Here is a 21282-nt window from a genome sequence, read left to right as displayed (position 1 = left end):
TATAAAAACAGGGCATCGTATGCAGTCGGTGCCAAATTAAACAGGCATTTGCAAATGCCCTAATCCTTAAACATCCTGTTAAAATACTAACACGACTGAGCATTTCGTTATCAGTACATTATACAGTACTAATACTCCACACACAACGGGCAATTAGATAAACAAAATCGAGCACCAAGTACAAAAGATACATCAATTTAAATGGGATTATTTTGAAGCCCCATCAATATAGAATGTATTAGTACATGCATTGGAATTATATGCAGAACTCTGTCAAACTCCTTCTGGATGAGTGCCTCCCCCTCGATGCAGGTTTTATGACCATACTTCACCACACTGGTCAGTGCAGGTTGGCGAGGGCGCTACTGCCCTCTTCTGCACCCGATGTAGCCCAGAAGTCCGTAACACGTTATGTAGGTTGCCACCCATTCAAGTGCTATCCAGGCTCAAATCTGATTGGCTTCCAAGATCGGGCGTGATTTAAGAGATGACAGGCAGAACGATGATTCTTAAAGCATGCAATAAATACTTATTCGTGATATGCCTGTATAGCTTTAATATTAGTCACCTTTCTTGCACAATCAGCTGTTTTCACAACAGATTGGTTATACACACCATTGCTGTGACATTTAAAGCCAGACGGGTGGCTTTAAAAGTGCAAATGGCAGTGAACAGATGCAAGAGCTCGTCGGCACGATGGTGTGAACGTCACTAGCCCGAGTAGCAAGCGTGTCACAATCACGGCTATTCTGATCCTTGGACGTCTTGACGCCGAGCCTCTCCAATTACAAGCGGGTAGCCTCCATGCAACCACCACGCCTTTATCCTCGTACGCCCAAGGTGTGATGGTCGATGTAATGTGCAGCGCTGCAATTTGGATTTAAGAGGCAGCGACTGCTTACTGCATCAGTTTATCGTGTTTCAGCAATCGCATGGATCCCATTATTGAGTGGTAATACCGCATGCACAAAATAAACAGCACGAGTAATTTGAACGGTCTGGTTCAATGCACCCCAAATACGTTCGGTCTCGACGCTAAGCAGCAGGTGGTTAATGCTCACATGGCAGGCTCGCAGGGTAATACCAGGTGGTGCATGTAGACTTTGGCAAAAAGGTGGCCAAAAGATAGCACAGCAATACATTCTTGAATATATCTGTAGAGTTACCCCATTGTAAGTGGGTTTTATTGCGGGATTCTTGATCCCTCCCACATGCCAAAGACGAAATACTCACAAATAGAATTGGCCAAACAAATTCTGGGCCCTGCTTAAAGTATTGGCGGTGAGGCTTTCCTCGGAAAAGGACATTTTAATATTGCCTTAAAGTCCACCTACTTCATTCTGTCATATAGCCAAGCACATAATTGACCCGGATATAGCACTGAATAATACCCGCAAAACATGACCAATTTATGTATTTTGTAGTAAACGTCTTAAAAGGGTTTTGTCTACTTTAAGCAGTCATAAATATGCAATTGGGCCCTTTTGAGTGTCCATTTTTTATGTTTTGAACTAAGGAGAATAGATTATTTAAGAATAATACTTTAATGTGTAATTTAAACATTTACTTAGTTTCCAATATTTGCAGTAGTAGGAATAGCTCCGCTGATTTAAATCAAGATTAATAGAAGTGAAGAATTTTTTTTTCATTTTAATTTCAAATTTTTTTTCTCCAACAGCCACCACTGGCACCAGGCGAGGGTGATTTAACCATCGTTATAATTCCCGATTATAAAATTAGTGATTTCATGGAATGTCAGCTTTAGCTTATTTGAAATTAAAACATTTAAAGGACTTTTAAATTTTTATCCTCTTGGTTAAGAGAAGGTTTTTTGGAAGGCCGTATACAATTTTAAATTCCATCCAACTTAATATTTAAGTAACTGACATTTATTCGAATGAAAAACTGAATTGGAAACAGAACAATTTATCTTACAGCCGCATGAGTGCATGTGTGCAGAAGGATGAGGCGCCCTTGCACGTGCAGTGCTGCAGACTCCAGTATATATATTTTACTCTGTCACGGTCCTGTTCTTAAAGCCACGTTTATTCATTTAACGTTTACATGGCCACGTGTTTGCCCTCGCGTGTTTTAACGACTGCTATAAAACGATTGGCAGTGCAGGATATGAGGGCGCCGTTTTGCCTGGACGCTTTTCACCTGGTCCATATGTACACCTCGATTTCACTGTGGCCGCTTTACGTTACGTCTCGAAAACGAGGTGCAGTTACATGGATCACGTGGTAAACGCACAAAAAAGGAAATTCCAATGGGTTCTAAATTGGTCGGCGTGCTCAGCAATGGGGGAACCCTTTGAAGTGTATTTGGGTTCGCCCACCACCTTGACGGCACTGCTCTTAGAAAGTGCAGGCCCCCGTGTGCTCACAGCGTGGCCGTGAAAGTGGAATGAAAAATTCCACTTCCATCCGGTGGGTGCAAGTTCACCGTCTGCTGGAGAAACCGAAGCGTGTGCTACTCTCGGCACACTTGTGACGTTCAAGCGATGCTCCCACCTCGCGACCTCGGTGCAACATGGACTTCTGCACCGGATTACAAAAGTCCGTGGTCCAAAGTGACTATGATACGAGTGATTTCTATAATTTAGTTGTCTTGTGAAAATATGCAAAGATTGTCGACTTTATTTGCAAGAGTTATTCCATATCTGTCAACCCCTTACTAATGCCTACCACCTTATTGCAGACCAATTCCAACCTTTATTGGTCACCCCGTGCCCTACAAAGGGAGAAACACAGACACTTGTTGGCCATATCGAAACGGCTGTTCGCCGCATGGACCTGAAAACAATTTCCCTGTACAAGAATACGGGTAAACCGTGTGGGTTGACAGCTATGGTTATTCCGTTCTGGTGTCAACCTAATGCAACTCATCAGCCAAAATCTTTTCCACAGCTGGATGAAGCCCCCCCCCACATCGTGGTGATTGTTGCACCATGCTTCACTCTTACAAAAAAAACATCTAAACCGGTCCAGAGGTTGCGTCTGCATACTGGGTATAGAACAGCAATTCGCCGATTTACGAACAGACATGGCTTATAGAGATACATTTCTGCTTGTATGCCTATGCTTTATTCAAGGCGCCAGTTTAATAGCCCAATTGGCTAACCAAAACGCCACCGCTGTACCTCCAAACACGCATATACGGAATATTTAATCAAGAGATGAACCCCTCTCGTATAAGCCACAACAAAGCTTCATACGGCAGAATACACAGCAGTATATGTTTTAAAAAAAAACGCTGGACCGCCACCGTATCGGAAAGCGCCAAGTCAACGCAGCAGCCCACGTTTGATGTCACGGCGTAAACGCTCTCGGCACATCGCTTTCACACGGCGCTCTGCAAAGCACTCCTCAACCCAAGAAAGCCTAGTCTAGCTTTGAAGAAAGCCTGTTAATACGCCGAGCGAGAATTCTCAAACGAGACCGCGGTCGTTCGCCCAACCAACCAACCACCGCCCTCCCCGCCAACAACCCACAGCCCAGAGCAGTGGCACGCTCCCGCAGGCCGTCCACGTGCGCATGGCCGCGTCGCGGGCGCCTCCCAGCTGTTTCCGGTCGGCGCGCGCGGCACTTCCGCCCCGCCCGGGCGCCATTTGCTCGACTTTGAGCGGGCGACGGCGAGGTCACCATAGGCGCCGCTCACCGTGAGGGCGGCGTTCCCGAGGAGACGACGGGAGGAAGGGGGGGGGGACAGAGACGGCGCTCTCCTTCGTCCGCGCGACCGTTCGAGCGCCGAGCGCATCTGGGGTCGGCCCGAGCGACGCCGTTGCCGAGAGCTTGGGGGTGGCGTGCGAGCGGAAAACGCCATCTGCCGATCGCAGCCTCCTCCGCCTCCTCTTCCTCCTCCCCTACCCAACATGGCGGAGGTGGTGACGTCACCTCGTCCTGGTGGGGCGGGCGGGGGGGGTTTCGGGGCTCGAGCGCGCATGCGCGTGGGGGGGGGACTTATTTACGCCGTTTAGACGGTTCTAGCGGCGGCGCGCAATTGGCCGGCGGCTCGAGCACGTGATCCCGGCAAACAAACAAATGCAAATTGGAATTCGATTTTTGTTGTCAAATGTAAATACGGTTAGCGCAACGTTACGGAAAGTAACGTTTACAAAGAAACGATAATTTTAGATTTAAAAAAAATATATACTTTTGGCTGTTTCGTGCGCGCGGGCTCGATCTCTGGAAATGGTGGCGCGCGGGGGGGATGGGTCGTGGCTCGCGGATGAGAGGAAGAGGGGGGAGGGGCTGGCGAGGGGAGGGGCTGGCGGGGGAAGGGTCCGGCGGGGGGAGGGGCTGGCGGGGGGGTTCACCAGCAGTCAGCCGCGCGCTCGTGTAGGTGGGGGGGGCACTTCGACTTCCGGGTTAGACCCCCGCCCCCCGCTCCCTTCATGCATCGGCTTTCGCGGCCCCGCCCCCCCCGGACCCCCCCCTCACCGCGCCCACGTGACCCGCAGCCAGTGTTTGGCGTGCGCGGCCGCCCGAGGTGACGTCACAGCCTCTCCCCTCAGACGAGGGGGGACATCGTTTACGAAGCACTTGGTGCGGCGCTCAGCTTTTTACAAAAAATAATTTCTATTCGGCTTTATTAATAACCATTTTATTTCATTGGACACATCCACGTCCCTATTTTCCCCTCGTGTACAGGCGGGGTGGTATTTTTTTTGATGCGGATAACAAATTCCCGCTTTGCGTCTCTTCACGCGTGGCGCGCCGCTGACAGCGGCGGCTGCTACCCTCGTCATTAACGACGACGACGGCGGCTACGAAGACGACGACGACGCTTGGGACACTGGCCGAGGTGAGCCAAACAGCTGCACTCACGACACGGCACCCCCTCATCACGTACGGGCGTTGCGGGGCCGCGGAGTTCAACGACGCGACCGTCGTGGTGGTGGTGGTGGGGTTCTTTGCCTTTCAGCCATTCCCTTAGACGGTGTCGGTGGCGAAGGGAGGGCGAGAGAGAGAGAAGTCGCCACGTTTGTTTGTCGCGGGCTCGTTGTACGTGTAGACCACCTGAGCTCCTCTTCGTGGTGGTTTCGTGTTAACTGGGTGAATGTCGGCGGGTTGTTTGGGTGGTTGCGAGTCGCGGTGGTTGCCGCGCGGTTAATGGCGCAAACAACAACAGCAGCAGCGGCGGCGGCAACGAGGGAGGAGGAGGAGGTGGTGGAGGTGGTGGTGGTAGGAGTCGTTCACGGGAAAGGAAAAGTTGCCTCTGCCGTGCATGACGCTCGCTCTTGCCCTCCCCTCCCCTCCGTCAGTCCGTGTCTGTCGCTTGCGAGGGCGGCGAGGGCGGCCGATTGGCGATGTTTGTGCGGGAGGTGATGGTGGATTGAAGCTGCTGATTTGCGGTGGTGATCACTGTTAAGGGTTTGTGGTGCTTGTTTAGGGCTGGTGTGGTTGTGGTGTGGGGCAGCTGATGCTTGTTTTAGTGGTGCTTTGGGTCGTGGTTTGGGAGGGCGGCTGTCATGGTGCTGTGGTGCTTTAGGATGAACGGTGGTGCTGTGTTAGGGGTTGTTTTATATTATTGTGTTTGTGGTGGTTTTAGGCTGGACGCTTGTGCAAGGAGGTGAGTGAAGGTCGAGATGCCGGTTACATGGTAGAGGTTTAGGAAGGTTGTTGTAGTGGTGGTTGTGTTTGTTTTGGGAATTAGTGGTGGTTCGAGCTGGGTTGTGGTGTAGATCGTTTAAGCTTTGGTGGTGATGACTGGTGTGGTTATGCTTTAGTTTGAATACTCACTCTTTGAGCAATGGACACCGACAAGCAGCCTTTACACTTCGACCCTTGCGCTCACTCGACCACCGTAGTATTTTGGCTTGCCGCCGGTGCCACCAGACATCAGATTTGCCATGTGCAGGCATCTAATTCTCTACGGCTGTCAATGAAACCCTCAAACGTGAGCAGGTCGGCTGGGAACTTCCCCTCCTGCTTCCCTGATTAGCGGCTCTGGCTTGCCTGGATCCGACGTCAGGTTCTTTGTGGTTTGACCTCGGTGGAGCTGGACCCTTTATTGGTTTTGTTCTCTCTCGCGCTGTGTATAACTAACGTGTGCATGACTGCGCGTCTGCGCGGTCCATATCTCTTTTTTTTTAATAAATACGCCGACTGGGGGTGAAGACGACGGGTTGCCGACGTCGTCGCCGACATCGTCACCGACGAAGCGGAGTGTGCGCGTCTCTTATCGCGGAAGACGGACGGCATCTTTTCGCCGTCCCTTGGCGAATATTAACGAGCGTACAAAAGACACGGAACCCCGTCTCGCCTCGTCCCCCCCCCTCCCTCCTCCATCTCTCCCCGTAGCTGCGTTCCCCCTATCCTCTTTTAACCTCACGCAGCAATTTCGACGGCGAAACCAGTCGGTCAGAGACCGACCGCCTGCTCTCCTCTCAATCCGGTGACGGACGCTCGCTTACGTAGTGAAGCGAGCTTCAAGCCTCGTCAGCTCGCCTCTCGCTTTTTTTTCTTGCTGTAGCCCTTCGCCTGAGTCGTGCCTCGGGTTTTTTTGTTGTGTTCGCCCTCCCTCTGGCGAGCCCGCTCGCCCGGGCTGTACAGCTCGTGCTTGTTGGCGAGGAATGCTGGGCTGAGGATGAAATGGCGCCCGCCTCGCATTGCTCAGCCCTCGCCGTTTTCTGCACATGGCCCGCTCGTCCTCTGATTTCCCTCTCACGAGTGCTTTGTGCGCGTGGAGTGTGTCTCGTACACGTTTTGTGTCTGTGTGGTAGTGCGTGCGTGCCTGTATTGATGTTTCAAGTAGTGTTACTGTATTGTGTTCCCCATAATTAAAGTAGGGGACCCACATCCCATGCCTTAATTTAGCACGTCAACAGCGAAGTGCTGTTCGTGTACTGTGCGTTTAGATCATTGGGTTTACATTGGTTATTCCCATTATATTAAATTAATTGCATCCGCATTGCCTTTTTCAAGTCCGTTCAGATACCTTCACGTTACACTGTTCCATCTCTGGCGCCGTTTTTTGGGTAGCAGCAAGGATATAGTTGTAGGTTGTGGTTACGAGTTTCGAGTGTATTTTACTCTACATGTACTTTGATGTTTCTATGTGTGCAGTAAGTAGGGAGTGCTCAGGGCCAGCGTGAAAGTAGAGTCCACGCGTGCCGGGGTTACCCTGCTGGTTTTTATGCCATATTTACTCAACTTGTTTACTTGCAAACATTTTGATGACCTTCACTCAGCAGGAAGGTCTTGGGTTTAGAAGTTGTGCTTCCACCCAGATCACGTTAAAATGATGTGCTCACAGGATAAATAATGCATTTTTTGGTTATCAGAATGATAGACGTATCATCGGTTATTGTTGCAGGTGCCATTTAGATTGCGTTAATTTATTATTACGATACTTTACATTCTGTTGACGGCACGTTCTGTGTTTCTACTTCCTCATTGCAGGCTCAGCTGTGACGTGGGTGGCTCCAGACGGTGTACCTGCCGTGAAGACGCCACAATGAAGGCAAGGATGATCTTCCATAGCTGTTGTGGCTGTGTGCTTGAATGCTATGTCAGTGTGTGTCCCTAATTCAGGGACAACCCCTTCACTTCTTTTAATCACCCCCAGGCGTAAGTTGTTGGCACAGAAGACTGAAAGAAATCCTGCTTATGAACTTGAGTTATTGCAAGAATTCATGGTCGCATCATGTTTAGTTTCCACTTCAGACAGCGCACCGTGATTACTGTAGAAGTAATGAACAGTTCTGTAAATTGAACGGTGTGGAACTGGCACAATGGTAAGAGTGCTGGATCACTGCTTTCAGTAATTCACCCTACCAAATTGGAAAAATAATGATTGCTGGAATGGTCTAGCAGATACACGTCAACAACATGACTTAGTCAGCTACCCCAATAATTAAGAACTACAATGTGCCACTCATGTGTTTGTTACATTAAATGCAACCCCTGTAACAGGCTGCATGCTTCCACAGTCCTTTCAGATGAAATTAAAATATCCTGTCCATCTGGTGTTGAAATTTAGGTCCCAGCATCACTGTTTAGCTGATCTAACATTTCAAGAGTGAGACGGTGCTTACAAACTTGCTATCAGTGTAGCATTAGGTATAGAAGAATGTGCCTCAAGAGTTCTGCCCATGAAATCTCTGTTTTCTTGTCTCTATTAATCACTTTGCTTAGATTTTAATGAAGTAAAATTTGTATCTGACCGAGGTTAGACTAGTCATAGCATATCCTTGTTAGATTAACTCTTCTTAGTGATTAGATATTTTTAAAGTGATAATTGTATCAATTTGTCAGTGGCATGAGCAGTGCCTATAATACATCATGTTGCATTTTAAAGTATACTTTTTCACATTTGTAAGCTTTTTATTGTCAACTCCTAATTGTGATTTGTTGCTTAAGTCGCAAAATATTTCCAAGCAGATGACTTTGCTCCACATCTGTACATTGCAGATGGTTGCTGCAATGTGGCTGTCAGTTTTAAAAGAATGCTTATTTTATACTTCTAAAAAAGTGAAAAAGAATAACTTGCAGCTTGCAACATTTGTTTAAACCTCTTATAAAGAACAAATTTTGAAATGTCTGTGCAGACACGGTCTAACTTTGGCTGCGTACATATTTGGCCATCCGTATTTTCACTCATTTAGATGATTTATTTTGTGTACACAGTCACTTGGTCATTTAGAACAATATACTTCGTAAAATAGCTGTTCCAGAATGTCAGTAAGAGGGACTTACCGATCTTTTTTATTGTGCTTTTTCTTAGAAAATGATATAAGTACCTTTAATCAGCTTCTTTTGTTTTCCTATTAGGTGCAGCTATCTAAAGTAGTGGTTCTCAAAATGCATCGCAAAATGCCCATTAAATGACTGTTTTTTAATGTGGAGTGCTGTATTGTGGAGTTGGAAAGTGCATTGTGTTGCACATGATGACGAATACGAAAAATCATATTCTTTCATAGTTCTTTGAATATTGCTTAAATATGCAACTCACGCATGAGTAACAGAGACAAGTTGGTGTGTTGTGTAATGGAGGTTGGATGCTTGAGGTCTTTTCACATGTGAATGTCTTGTGTAGTAGTAGGTTTTTACCCTTTTAAACTGGTACAAAACTGACACCTTTATTGTACCAGTTTAAAAGGGTAAAAACCTACTACTATATTTTACCACTGGTAAAAGAGATCTCATAGTGTAAATGTCTTGTGTCTTCATGAAGTTGGCAGATGAGCCCGCCTACCTAACAGTGGGCACCGATGTGAGTGCCAAGTACCGTGGTGCCTTCTGCGAAGCCAAGATCAAGCTGGTGAAACGGCTCCTGAAGCTGAAGGTAAATTGGAATGGTTTCCGTTGTCTAGGAATGACAGCCTATTGCTTTAATTCAACATCACAATTGCTTAACGTAGCATCGGCGATGCAGGATTATCATGCACACTTTATTTTATGAGGCAGTCGACCAGAGTTGCATACACATTTGGTTGCATACAATGTAAATATGGGATAAAAAAGGGGAATAGTTTTCTTGTATTTCATAGAAATCACCTTTGCAGCATTGTGGCATCAAAGTTATACGAATAGGCATGTGCCTTTAATTGTTCCAAATGCTGAAATATCATAATATATGCATTATGACAAGTACTTAAAATCATATTCTTTAATAGTTCGAATATTGATAAATATGCAACTCAGGCTTGAGTAGCAGAGACACTTTGGTGTCTATCGTATATTATGATAATCACTAATTTCGTGCGAGTCAGACAACCGTCAGGATTGTCTTGGCTGCTTTTACGCTGGAGGAAAAAATACATGTCATCTTCCGTGCACTATCTAATGCATCTGCGCCTGTGCCAAACTTCTTCCGAAAATGTAGAATGTTGAGCTCTGGTAGGACTGCTTATAAGTTGTGCAGTAGCAAACTCATGTGACAGCTATTTGATCAAGTACGCTGTGATTTTCATTTGACTAGAATTAGAAACATTCATGGCAACAAAGTGTTCTCTTTTCTTTATGTTCACTTAGGGGTAAGAGGGAAATGTGTAAAAAAACATCTCCTGATGATGTGTGGTGTAGTTTCTTTTTTTCCAACCCACTCCTGTTTTCAGGAAATTGGTTAGCATTAGTCTAAAGCAGTATTGTGGTTATCGTTGATTTGACCATTCCATCGATCATAGGATAAGGTTTTAAGGTAGTTGTAGTTGAGGTAGCAGTAAAAGTCCTTGATCTTTAAGAAAGTATTGATAAGTTCTCAAACTAATGAAGCCATAGAAAGGGCTATGAAAGCGAATCAGAAATTACTTTATGTGGATGAAGTGGAAGAGCGTGGGAGGATGCAGGCTATATTGTAGGGACACAGAAATCAAATCAGAGATAAACTGTTATAGGATTGGACTACTTTTTGGCAGAAGCAAACTGGGGGAGATAGAAGATGCTGACAGCAAGAGGGACAACAATATGTTATTCTCGATGGTCAGTCGATTGCATTAAGAAGTGTCGAAGAGTATAGGACTGGAACCAGTTGGCATATTGGGGTAGAGCAATTGAGGGTGTATATCATGCATTGTTCATCCAGCTGTTGAACAGGAAATAATCTATCGTATCAACAGAATCATTTGGGGACATTGGGCATAGGAAGGGAAGCTTCCGTGCAGAATTTAAAGATGATGTAAGAAATTGAGAAACAGGTAAGACGAGAAAATTTTGAAACAGCAGTGAGGCGGATAAAATCAAAATACAGCAGAGATTGTGGCATTACTTCTGAAATGATGATAGAAAGGGAATGTAGCACGTTGGAGGAGTTGAACAAGGTTATATAGCTGCCTGGACGAGGGAATAGCTGTCACAGGACTGGAAGAAGGCAATCATACCACAATATAATTTGGATAGAAAGGAGTTCAGTCACTAATTACTCGAGGGGGATAACTGATGAGCATTCCAGGTCAGGTATTTACCAAAATATTGCCAAATAGAATAACGCTAGAAAATACACTTCATGGAAAATGAGTCCCTTAAATCATGGAGGGGACGACTGATAGAGTAGAGTTAGGAGTATGGGGGAGGACCTTTGGATTTCCTTTCGAGATTTTAAGCTAGTTCATGATGCTGTCTGCGAACTGCTGGGCTGTAATGGCATTCTCCATAAGATAATTCGGATGATTTAAAACTTGTATGACAGGTCTTAATCCTGGTTGTGAATAGGTGATGAGACATTAGAGGGGTTTGGGTTAGGACAGTTGTTGGTAAAGGTTGTGTATTGTCACCAACATTGTGTAACGTTGTGCTTGATCATACATTTACAAACACCATGAAGAGTGTTAGGAGTGTATAAAATCCAGGATTCCACACAGGTAATATGAATGTGCAACACTTGGGAGTACGCACATAATGCAGGTCCGTTGATGAGGACCTTTGCTGGAGCCATACAGTCTGGACACTGAAGTCTTAAAAGCAAGGTTTCCTGAAACAAAATTTACGTAATTAGAAATGGGGTGCCTGCATGAGGATCTAAATCTATATTTGGATGAGGGAAAGGTGATGTGGTAGTGGACTACTTATGCACTCATAGGTCAGAGTTTGAAAAGGGGTATTTTGAGGTGGGAGTGCACTCTGCATTAGAATATAGATAGGAGATGTATTGCTTTTCTGGCAAGACAGGATAATCAATGCAGAAGTACAGAAGAGAACATGGCAGGTAAGCGTTGTAGATGTGTTGAATTTAAATCAAACGTTGGTCTAGTTGGTCAAAAGCCCCACCAATCTGCTTACAGGTCACATTCAAGCATGACCATTCGACGCAGTTGGTGCAAGATGATCAGGTGAAGGGTTCAATTCGGGTAAGTGCTCGCACAACTGCACACATGAGTTCCCGGTCACTGCTCTTTTAATTAAATTGTATGAACTTGGAGAAAGGCTGGAATTTTGGTGCTGCGTTACTGTGCCCTGTAAATGTTGAGCAAAGTCTTTTGCTGAGAGGAAATCATCAGTGACTTCAGTGGTGGCATCTTTGTTTTTTTATTGCCAAAAACATATTTTCCTCTTTGGGAGCTTCAAGGGCTTCGTGATATTTACAACAATGTCTGTGGAAAAAGTTGCCTTTTTAGAAAATGTACTACTATTTGGAAATAATTTGTATTTCATAATTTTGTTTGTATCTCAATATGGAGTTTGTTGACGTAAATTTACTTTTGCCTGTTTTTATTCTTTTTGTCAGTATAAAATTACCTTCATACTTTTTTTGCCTGACCCAGCATGACACCTGTGTATAGCTATAGATTGTGTTACATTTTTTAGGGTAAACTTGGACATAGGCAGTGATGTGTTTTGTATAAATGTCATTTCAATGTCACTTGTACCTTCAAGTCCATGTTTGTTGGCACTATGTTAATGAAGTGCTGAAGCGGGTGAATCTGTAACCTCTTGCCCTTCTCATCTTGAATTTGTGTTATCTGTGGCTATGCCTATTAGGCGGTACTTGAGGAGGAAGAATCTCTGTTAAGGTGCCTCTGTTTGGAATGTTTAATTGTCCTTTAGGTTGGTGCTCTTGTGGAGGTCAAGGTGAATGAGGGAACTACTTTCCAGGAGGCTGTGATAAACAAAATAACAGATGCCAGCTGGTACACAGTGGGTGAGTGTCACTCTTACATCCTTCCTAAAGGTGGATGTCATTACCACAACATTGTGTGTGTGTGTAAAATACTGCATTTTAGTACAGTAATTTCATTTTCGAATACATTTAAAACCACTTTGCGAAATATCTATGAAAGGCGCCTCCATTTTGATAGAAGATTCATATGTATAAACCAGCACAAATGTAAATGCAACCACACGTTAGACATGTGAGCTTGCACCCATGTGCTCATGTTTTAACACACGTTCAAATCACACTTGTAGAGATAATGTTACAAAAAATATATAAAAACACGTTTGTAAATGCTTCATTGCATATCTTGCTTTACAATTATGCAGGTCTGGGAATTCATATTTATATTCTATGTGGTAAGGTTTTGTAGTTTATATTATGCATGGATTTAGTATTTCCCAGGCATAGCAATAAGTAGTCTATCAAAAATATACACCCTTAAAATAGCAATTATACATTTAACAGAATGCAAATAATCAGTTGATGATTTTTTTACAAAGTTATTTCTATAAAATGTTGTATTTAAGCATGTACGTGCAAATGTTTGACTTCTACTGCACAAAGGTTGTGGCAATTATACTTAGAAAAAAACTCGCAGTTGAGTTCCTCTTCTGTTAGTAGTTGTGAACATGTTTTTATATAATTTAATATCATTGGGAAATGTGCCATATTTCTGAAACACAGTTGTAAAATACAAATCTGGTTTCAGAATGCCTATAGTTATACAATTTAGTGGCATTTTTATAATTTTCTTGACATGTAATTGTCTACGGGTTACATTTTTAACGATAGTTTTTGTTTCTTTTCAATACTATTCTGAAATATTTGGTAATAGGAATGCAGAATGCCCAAGCCCACATCTTTACCACAGTTCATTGTTAACTTTTTCTTTTTTATATTGCCATCATTGTCTTTCATACATCAAGTCATTAATAGTACATCACAGTGCTCTCTAACAACTAGAGGCATTTGGGAAATATATATACATTGATGAAAATGACAGGTTCAAAAAATTCAGTGATTAATTATAACCCTATTTGTATTAACTAGTGCTACATTTTTCAGTTTTGCCTGCATTTGCTGCAGTCTTTCACAGTTTCCATGCTCAGTGTCAGCATATAAGTTCAGTGCTCGGTACACTGAGGCCAAGTGATGATGGTAATGCAGTAAGTGGTGATGCAAGCCTAATGGAGATTAAATGACCTGGCCTATTGATAACACCACCCAAAGCAGAGGACCGAATAAATGTAATTTGCAAATGTTGACGGTAAGCGGCTTCTCCTGCGAGCTGTGTTGGTTGATAAGTGATAGTTGCAGTTTTTAGCGCACATCCTTTTGATGTGTGCAAATGCTAAGCAATAAAATTATCATGTTAAGCTGCACAGGTTGACAAGTGTCAAATTAACAAGCTACTAAGCAATTACATATAAGAAGTCTCCATTTTGTTATGGGATTCAACTGTACAAAGAATAGTGTTTTGAGGTGTGCAAGAATAAACCTATGTGTGCTCACATTCTGGTGTGCACAAGCTAATCATGCTGGTATGCAGCACATTTATATTTTAAATAAACACTTTTTTTCATAGTATTTCATTGTCAGTCTTACAAAATTATGCAGATGTAGTCATTGCTATTGGTAATCTGTGTGGTAAGTTTAATAGTGACTGGCTTCAGAGGTTTATAGTTAATAAAAAAACAATGAAGTATCCTCGCAAGTATAGATGGACTCTTTTCTGGGCTCTTGAAAATAATGCAACCTTCAAGACTGGCTGAAATTCTGCCTTGTCAAAGCTTACTTTGTTGACAAAAGGATTCATTGAGACCATGTGAAATCTCCCTTGATGATTTCCTGGCTGTTTGGAAGCCCAGCAGTGATCTACCAATTAACATGTACATATCAAGCTATTGGAGGATGTTGGCTTGCAAAATGAGATCGGAGTTCTTTTAGGGCTTGCAACACAATGAAGACCCCTTTTAAACATAATCGTCTAATCTTATGTGCAGTAATTTTCGTTAAAAAATGCAATTAATATGCTGTTCTGCTGAAGGGGATGCAGATGTCTAACTGCTAGGTGCTTATTTAAATTGGATAATTAGCTTAATCATCTTGCTGGTATGGTTGTAATTTTTTTTATAAATTGCGGTATTTATTTTTGGAATGCAGTTCTCAATGTTTGGCACACTATAAAATGTATGGGCTTTACAGATAACTAGCATTGTAACCCAAGAAGGAAGTTGCTAACCACTTTAGCCCTTAAAAAAAGAATAGGCATTACACGTTCAGGCAATAATAACTGTGTTATGGTTTTTAAACGCCTATTCCAAAGCATCAAGGCTGCATTAACCACACATGCTTTTGCTAAAAAATGCAAACAAGCACACTTTGATAAAGTATGCATTGTCCTTTGAACGGATTGGCCTACACCATGGTCCCATAGACACTTTAGCCCTTGTCTAAAATATGTACCTGAAATACTTAGTTGTATTTATATCAACAAATATAAAATCGGTGCTTTTCAGTGAAGTCTTTCGAAGATGTGTAGGGCATGGTCACAGCGGTATGAAATTAATGTTCTGCATTAATAAAATCTGCGTACCAAAAGGCTTTGTTTGGCTCTTTTGGTTAACTTTACTGTTGGGTTACACACCCAAGCACAAACCTAGTTTTCTGCAGATTGCTGCTAACACTTGCACCACGTGATAGTTTCCTTTGGTATCCGCAGATGTAGTCTGCTTTTACGGATTAAACTTGTTTTTATATTGGGATGTTTTTTCTTTCAGCCTTGCTCATACATTTTAAGCAATTAGGTTATTTTTCACTAGAGTCAATTATTTAGATTTTTGCTGTTGCACACTTCTAGAGAAAATTAAATATATGGGTACTCCAACATGGTAAAATTGTTGGTTTGTGAACAATGATTGATGATGCTGATCTGATTGGATGTAATTTTCTAGTATTTATTGTATGCATTTTAATTGTCATTATGTGAAGTTATGATTTTATTCAGAAGTAAATTTTTTCACCATGTCATGATGCATTTGTGGATGCGGGGTTTCCATGGACCAGCAGGTTTCCTCTGAACCAATTACAAAATCAAAATTGAAAATAGTTAATGTGGATACACATGATATGATGCATGTATCATAAGTGTAATAATGGATATTCATCAATTTGTCAATTAATAGTTAACAAATAGTTTTGGGTTTTAAGTAGTAGCCAAATAATACATTTATTTCTCACTATATGAGGAATGTTGGTCCATTGTGATGCAATGTCAAGTTTTACTGCCTCAATGTGTAGCAACTGTTGCAAACGAATTACATGATGATGTTAGTGTAAGATGTATAGGAGCTCAAACCAATAATCACAATCGCCACTATGAAGACCTTGGGGGAACATTACTGGAATCCTGGTGACATGCTTGGTATTTTTAAAGATGATATTGACAGACTTAACAGGACATGGGCAGGTCCCTAGTGTGAAACACAAAGCACACATCCATGCTGCATCACTTGGTTTAAACTGCCACAAAGCAGCATGTTGAATTCAACAACACAATTGTCGGTACATTTTTGTCGGACGTTGGACTGAAGTACTGACCTCCCAGATGATTGATGTCTGCAGTTGGTTACTGCTCTGTTGCTTTGACATTTTGAAATTGAGCAACTGCTTTGAGAAGTTAGTTTTACTGCCACAGTGTGTTTGTGTATTTGTGGTGGGAAGTGTCCTGGCAGGAAAGCTAGGTCAGAAACATGTGCCCTTATAAGGTGTGTTATGTGCATGTCCTTTGACAGTGTTTGACGATGGCGATGAGAAGACCCTGCGGAGGTCGTCCCTCTGCCTCAAGGGCGAGAGACACTTTGCCGAGAGCGAGGTAGGTGTGCGGCTGCATATAGTCACGTCAGTGTATCATCGCTTCTCGCTTTGCAAACAGTTCAGCAGCGAAGCTTCGTTACCTGGTCCGGTGGCACACTCAGAGCTAATGTGCATTTCCTGTCCTACTGAGAATTCTTTTAAAGAAATTGTTCCCAACATCGTCATCAATATTTAACAACCCTGATGTGTGAATTAAAGTTATCGGGCGAAGCATAATTTTCTCAAACGGAGGAATGGTGCGATGACCGTTGTGCTAAAGCTTTTTCGGCAAATACCAACTTCAAGTGTTTTGAGTCATGTATTCTACTCCTGTAATTGCCTTACTATTCAATTTCAAAATTAGGCAAACCACAAAGAAATTTAAGTCACTGGATGAGTTTGAAGTGTAGCAGAAAATGTACACGTGATGTGAAAAAGATTATGAATATATGTTCTAAAATTGTAGGATTTATTCTTTAATTTTGGACGTGCACTAACTTGTGTGGATAATTGCTTTTAATTACACCAATCCATTCTGTAATGTTTTTGGCAGACACATTCTGGTCAAAGGAGGTGTTAACAGTTTAGCAGTGACATTAATAAGAGTATGTGTTTGCTTTATTCCCTCCATTACCACCCCATCATCCCTGATCTCGGAAGACCCTGGACCACCTGCCTCTGTCAAACCCAGAACACTTTGGCACTCCGGTCATGGGAAAGAAGTCGAATCGTGGCCGGCGCTCCAGCCCTATTGTGTAAGGTTAACTAATTTTGTTTATTCCTGTGAAACGGATTCCTTTTATGACCAGGGCAGTTTATACAGGTATGATGACGGGCGATGACAATACACAATTACGCATGTTTTATTGATTTTGTTGTTAATTTTGGGTTTCAGAATTGGCAGTTGAATGTGTTTTTTCTTCAGCAGTGGTTGGGCATGAATTGGTAGCAATATTCATAGGTTGAATATGGTTTAGTGTCTTAACCAAAGTGATCCTCTTGGATAAGTTGATCTATTTATTTATTCCTTGACTTATTCACTGATGCGGTCATCGTTGTTGAGCACTAATGGTGATCTCCCTTTGCTTGAGTTTGGATAAACTTACCATGTGAAATCCAAATCTAGCTGACAACGTTTCTAAGCCAGTTTGCCTTTTTTAATCTTTTTTTTCCTTCAAGTGCCTATTGCAGAATTGTCTTAGGATGTTTATTAAATAATTATGTTGAGATATTGTGACAGCTGTGTGGACGTGTTTTATAAATGACTAAAAAGGCTCCATTCAGACAAAAAAGGCCTTACCTTCACATTAATTTGGCAAAAAAGAACAGACCTGAATGTTGTTTGCTTTTATAATCTGTCATTAACATTTTTGGCATCCAGGGGATGTATTTTTTGTAAATAATTTTAATTCTAATATGTAATTAATTGGTTTTACCTTCATCCCCACATCTCCTGTAATGTGAAGAATTCATACTTGTGTGTCATCCAAAATGAACCTCTTGGCATGCACAATATTGACTTGAGTTGAGGAATAAACTCGCCTATCACATCTATCCTCATCACAGATGTGCTCGCATCCTGCTTACAGATGTTCAACCCAAATTGTAAACATTGCCTTGATTCATTAGGCTGTCACAATGTTGCACCTATATTTGATACATTTTTCTTGTCTTAACATTCTCATGGATAAAAGTGAATTTTTCTGCTGTTGTAATGTGCAGTACCCCACCATCTTTGATAATCTAATTTAACTGCTATCTTTTGACAAAATCTCGTAACTAAAATATGGCCATTGAGGATTCAGGATAATTCAATTTTCACGATGTATAAATATGTGTGTGGAACTTCTTTCGCACCGTATGTAGCCAACCGTGCTAATCGGAGTTTACCACTTTTTTTCTTAAAATCAGGTTGACTTCTATTGATAGTCTCGTCACGTAATGAAAACGCCCTTGTACCATCCACTCTATTGGTCCATATATGGAAAACTGCCCAATGGCTTCATGAAATTGTAATTGGAAAGACTTGTGTTTTGCGCGCAGTCCCAATGAAGAGGAAGAGGAGTCATCTTCGTCAGAAGAAGAAGATGAAGACCAGAAAAGGATTAATGATGACCTCTTGGGCAAGGTTATGGCGGTGGATTCGGTTGGAGGAGAGCGCAAGTGTCGTGGCTTTTGTCCAGTTCTGGTGGGTGCACTCCCAAACATTCATCCTGGCACACCCAGAGAACACCATGGCTTACTTAATAAGTCTGCCAACTTACCATTTTTACATCATGTTTGACATCATCAGTCTATAAACTCGTGACATACTCCCACTTGCAATATGGATGATGTGTGTCAATAAACGTTTGAAAAGTGCTCATCCACTGGAACTTCAAAGAACACCTAATCAGCTTAAATGTGTGAGAAAGATGAGAAGTTGATGAGAAGTGTCCAACATTTTTTAAGTGAATTGCTGTCTGAGCTTTGTGGCACTGCACAAAATAAAAAAATAATAAAGACCTATTTTAACAGTAGTCCACAGAGTAAGTAGAATGTAAAGCTAAAGAACTTGAATGAAAAAAAGTGCCTCTAGGTGTGCTTAAAAATCTCATTGTGGAGCACTTAATGCGGATAGTTTTTTGCTTCGATTTTTTTTACGTACTGTGCCTTGCAAAATCAAAGGACTGTGTGTGCCTGTGTTGCAACCTTCTGCTTACATCTCATTTTCAGGTTGTGTCGCCAGCTTGCAGTGATGAGATCACGGTGAAAAAGGACTTCTGCCTTGTGCGCTCTTTCAAGGATGGGAAGTTGTAAGTACCTATTACTGTGCCTCTGGAATTTCATGCTGTTATCCTCAAAATGACTGAATTATAATGACTGAATTAAATTTAACAAAACACTTTGTTTTGTCTTTTCCCCAAATTGTATCCTGACGTGCAATTGCCATCATGTCATGGAATGAAGAATCCCTTCAGAAGTTTTGCTGAGCAGTGGTCTGCAGAAGGAGATGCATAACGCCTCCTGAGATCTCAAATTATCGTGGATGGAGATATTTTAGGGTTATTGAACAGTAATTATTTTAACAATAGGGTACCAAATCCGTATATAAGGAATCCGTATCGATTACATTGTAAGTTTAGCAAGGAATGCAACGATTAGCACATGCGAATGTTCAAACAGCACAGCGTGTACGACTGATTTCCCAGCGTCCGTCTTCTTAAATCACCAGCAGCAGGCCTAAGTTGCGGTGTGGTACATTTGCCCTAATTTCTCAGTTTTCGCAGCCCTGCAATCGCTTGTTCGTGCCACTCCTGGCAAAAGGGCCTCCACCCAATTAGACAACTCGAGATGGAAATTTGTATACTCTTCCACACTGACCATACGTTTTGGAAGAGATGCGTAACCTACTCTTTACCCAATAGAGAATATTTAAGAGACTTGCCCCATTGCTTCCACTGAAGTGTTGGGAGAATGGAATTGAACAGGCATCCTCTGGATTGCAAGTCCAGGATGCTAACCATTATACCCCGGCAGCTCCCTTAGTTTTTCAGTTCAAAGGGTAAATATGTTATGGTCGTTGATAAACATTTTATATGCATGTGACAAAGCATTTACCAATTGTTACCATTTTAATGCAATTACCACTCATGTAATAAACAATTTAAACAACCCTCGTGTTTTTGTGCAGTCATTGGAACTGTGCTGAGACAATCAACTCACTACGTTTAAGAACCTGGTTTCATCACGGACAGCAGCCCAGATTCGTATCTGGGAACTCGGCGTTGCCAGTTCAATGCTTTAATCTCTGAGCCACTCGGCCACCTTAAAAAGATTGTTATGTAGAAACCTCACAAATGGTTCTAAAAACAATACTGTAATTTACATATTGCTACTTTAGGGTGGTAGTGTGGAAAAAACGTAATGCATTCATAAATTAAAGTGTAAGTCTCGAATGATGTGATTCTGCAGTCACGTGGTTCTGAGGAGCGACCTGAAAGAGCTGAACTTGGACTCGGCGCCCAAATTGGAACCGTCACTAAAGTCGGCGCTTGAAAGCGCGCTGGAGTTCAGGGAGGCGCTGATGGTGCCGCCATGCTGGCGGTCGGAGCTGAGTGAGGACAGCTCCACCGAGGAGGACCCGGACGATGACGACGGCCCCGCTGACGAAGAAGAAGACGATGATGGCGGAGGTCGTGGCAGCAATGGGAGCCGTAACCAGGGTGACAAAACCGAGGTAGGACCGCCGCTGGTGTTTCGCCTTTTTGTCTCTTGGGGGTGATTTAACAGCAATAAATTAACGTTATAAAGAATCTAAATGCAATCACATCTAATAGCACTCTTTTCCTAGGTATTTGTTTTGGCAATCTCAACCTTAATGTCATCTTAATTTGTTTTGTCTTTTTGTACAATTTCTATTTTTGATATCGGTGTCATGCAAAATTATATGAAGTATCCATTCAGAATTCACATTCCCACACCCCTTTTGAGTCAAAGAACTGTCTTCAGAAGGATATATTATAGACTGCTTCCGAAATGCCTTCAAGTTATCTTACTTAATCTATGGGCACACTTTTACACACCCTCCTGCAGATAAATATTTGTTGCATGCCTTGTACGACGGTGAACAGATTTGTTTCATTGTCGGGCCTGGCCTTTTAATCAAATTAAGCGCAAAACTAAATTTAATGTGATTTGTTTGAGCCGTCGTTGGTGACTGTTTAGACCATCATCCCAATGCACTTAAGAACCTGTTTTAATCACAGATGACAACTCAGATTTGATACCAGGATCTTATCAGTGCTGACTTAGTGCTCTGACCCCTGAGTTACCTGGCCAGCTCTTGTG

General features: G+C 42.7%; 1 protein-coding gene across 5 annotated transcripts in view; it reads left to right on the top strand.

Annotated features, from left to right (window-relative positions):
- The first annotated feature begins 4499 nt into the window (after positions 1–4499).
- ARID4A (AT-rich interaction domain 4A) overlaps positions 4500–21282 on the top strand; it is a 35364-nt gene continuing 18581 nt past the window's right edge. For all 5 annotated transcript variants that reach the window (XM_078596556.1, XM_078596555.1, XM_078596558.1 and 2 more), the window contains exons 1-10: positions 4500–4806; positions 7407–7467; positions 9181–9291; positions 11726–11791; positions 12489–12582; positions 16392–16471; positions 17113–17207; positions 18496–18640; positions 19168–19247; positions 20407–20671. In XM_078596556.1, the coding sequence (XP_078452682.1) occupies positions 7462–7467; positions 9181–9291; positions 11726–11791; positions 12489–12582; positions 16392–16471; positions 17113–17207; positions 18496–18640; positions 19168–19247; positions 20407–20671 (942 nt within the window). In that variant the 5' untranslated portion in view covers positions 4500–4806; positions 7407–7461. The remainder of the gene's footprint in view (positions 4807–7406; positions 7468–9180; positions 9292–11725; positions 11792–12488; positions 12583–16391; positions 16472–17112; positions 17208–18495; positions 18641–19167; positions 19248–20406; positions 20672–21282) is intronic.

Source organism: Lampetra planeri, chromosome 7 (genome assembly GCF_965212315.1).
Source record: "Lampetra planeri chromosome 7, kcLamPlan1.2.h2, whole genome shotgun sequence".
NCBI classification, from domain to species: domain Eukaryota; kingdom Metazoa; phylum Chordata; class Hyperoartia; order Petromyzontiformes; family Petromyzontidae; genus Lampetra; species Lampetra planeri.
The sequence above is the reverse complement of the archived record's forward strand: the minus strand, read 5'-3'. Positions and strand labels throughout refer to the sequence as shown.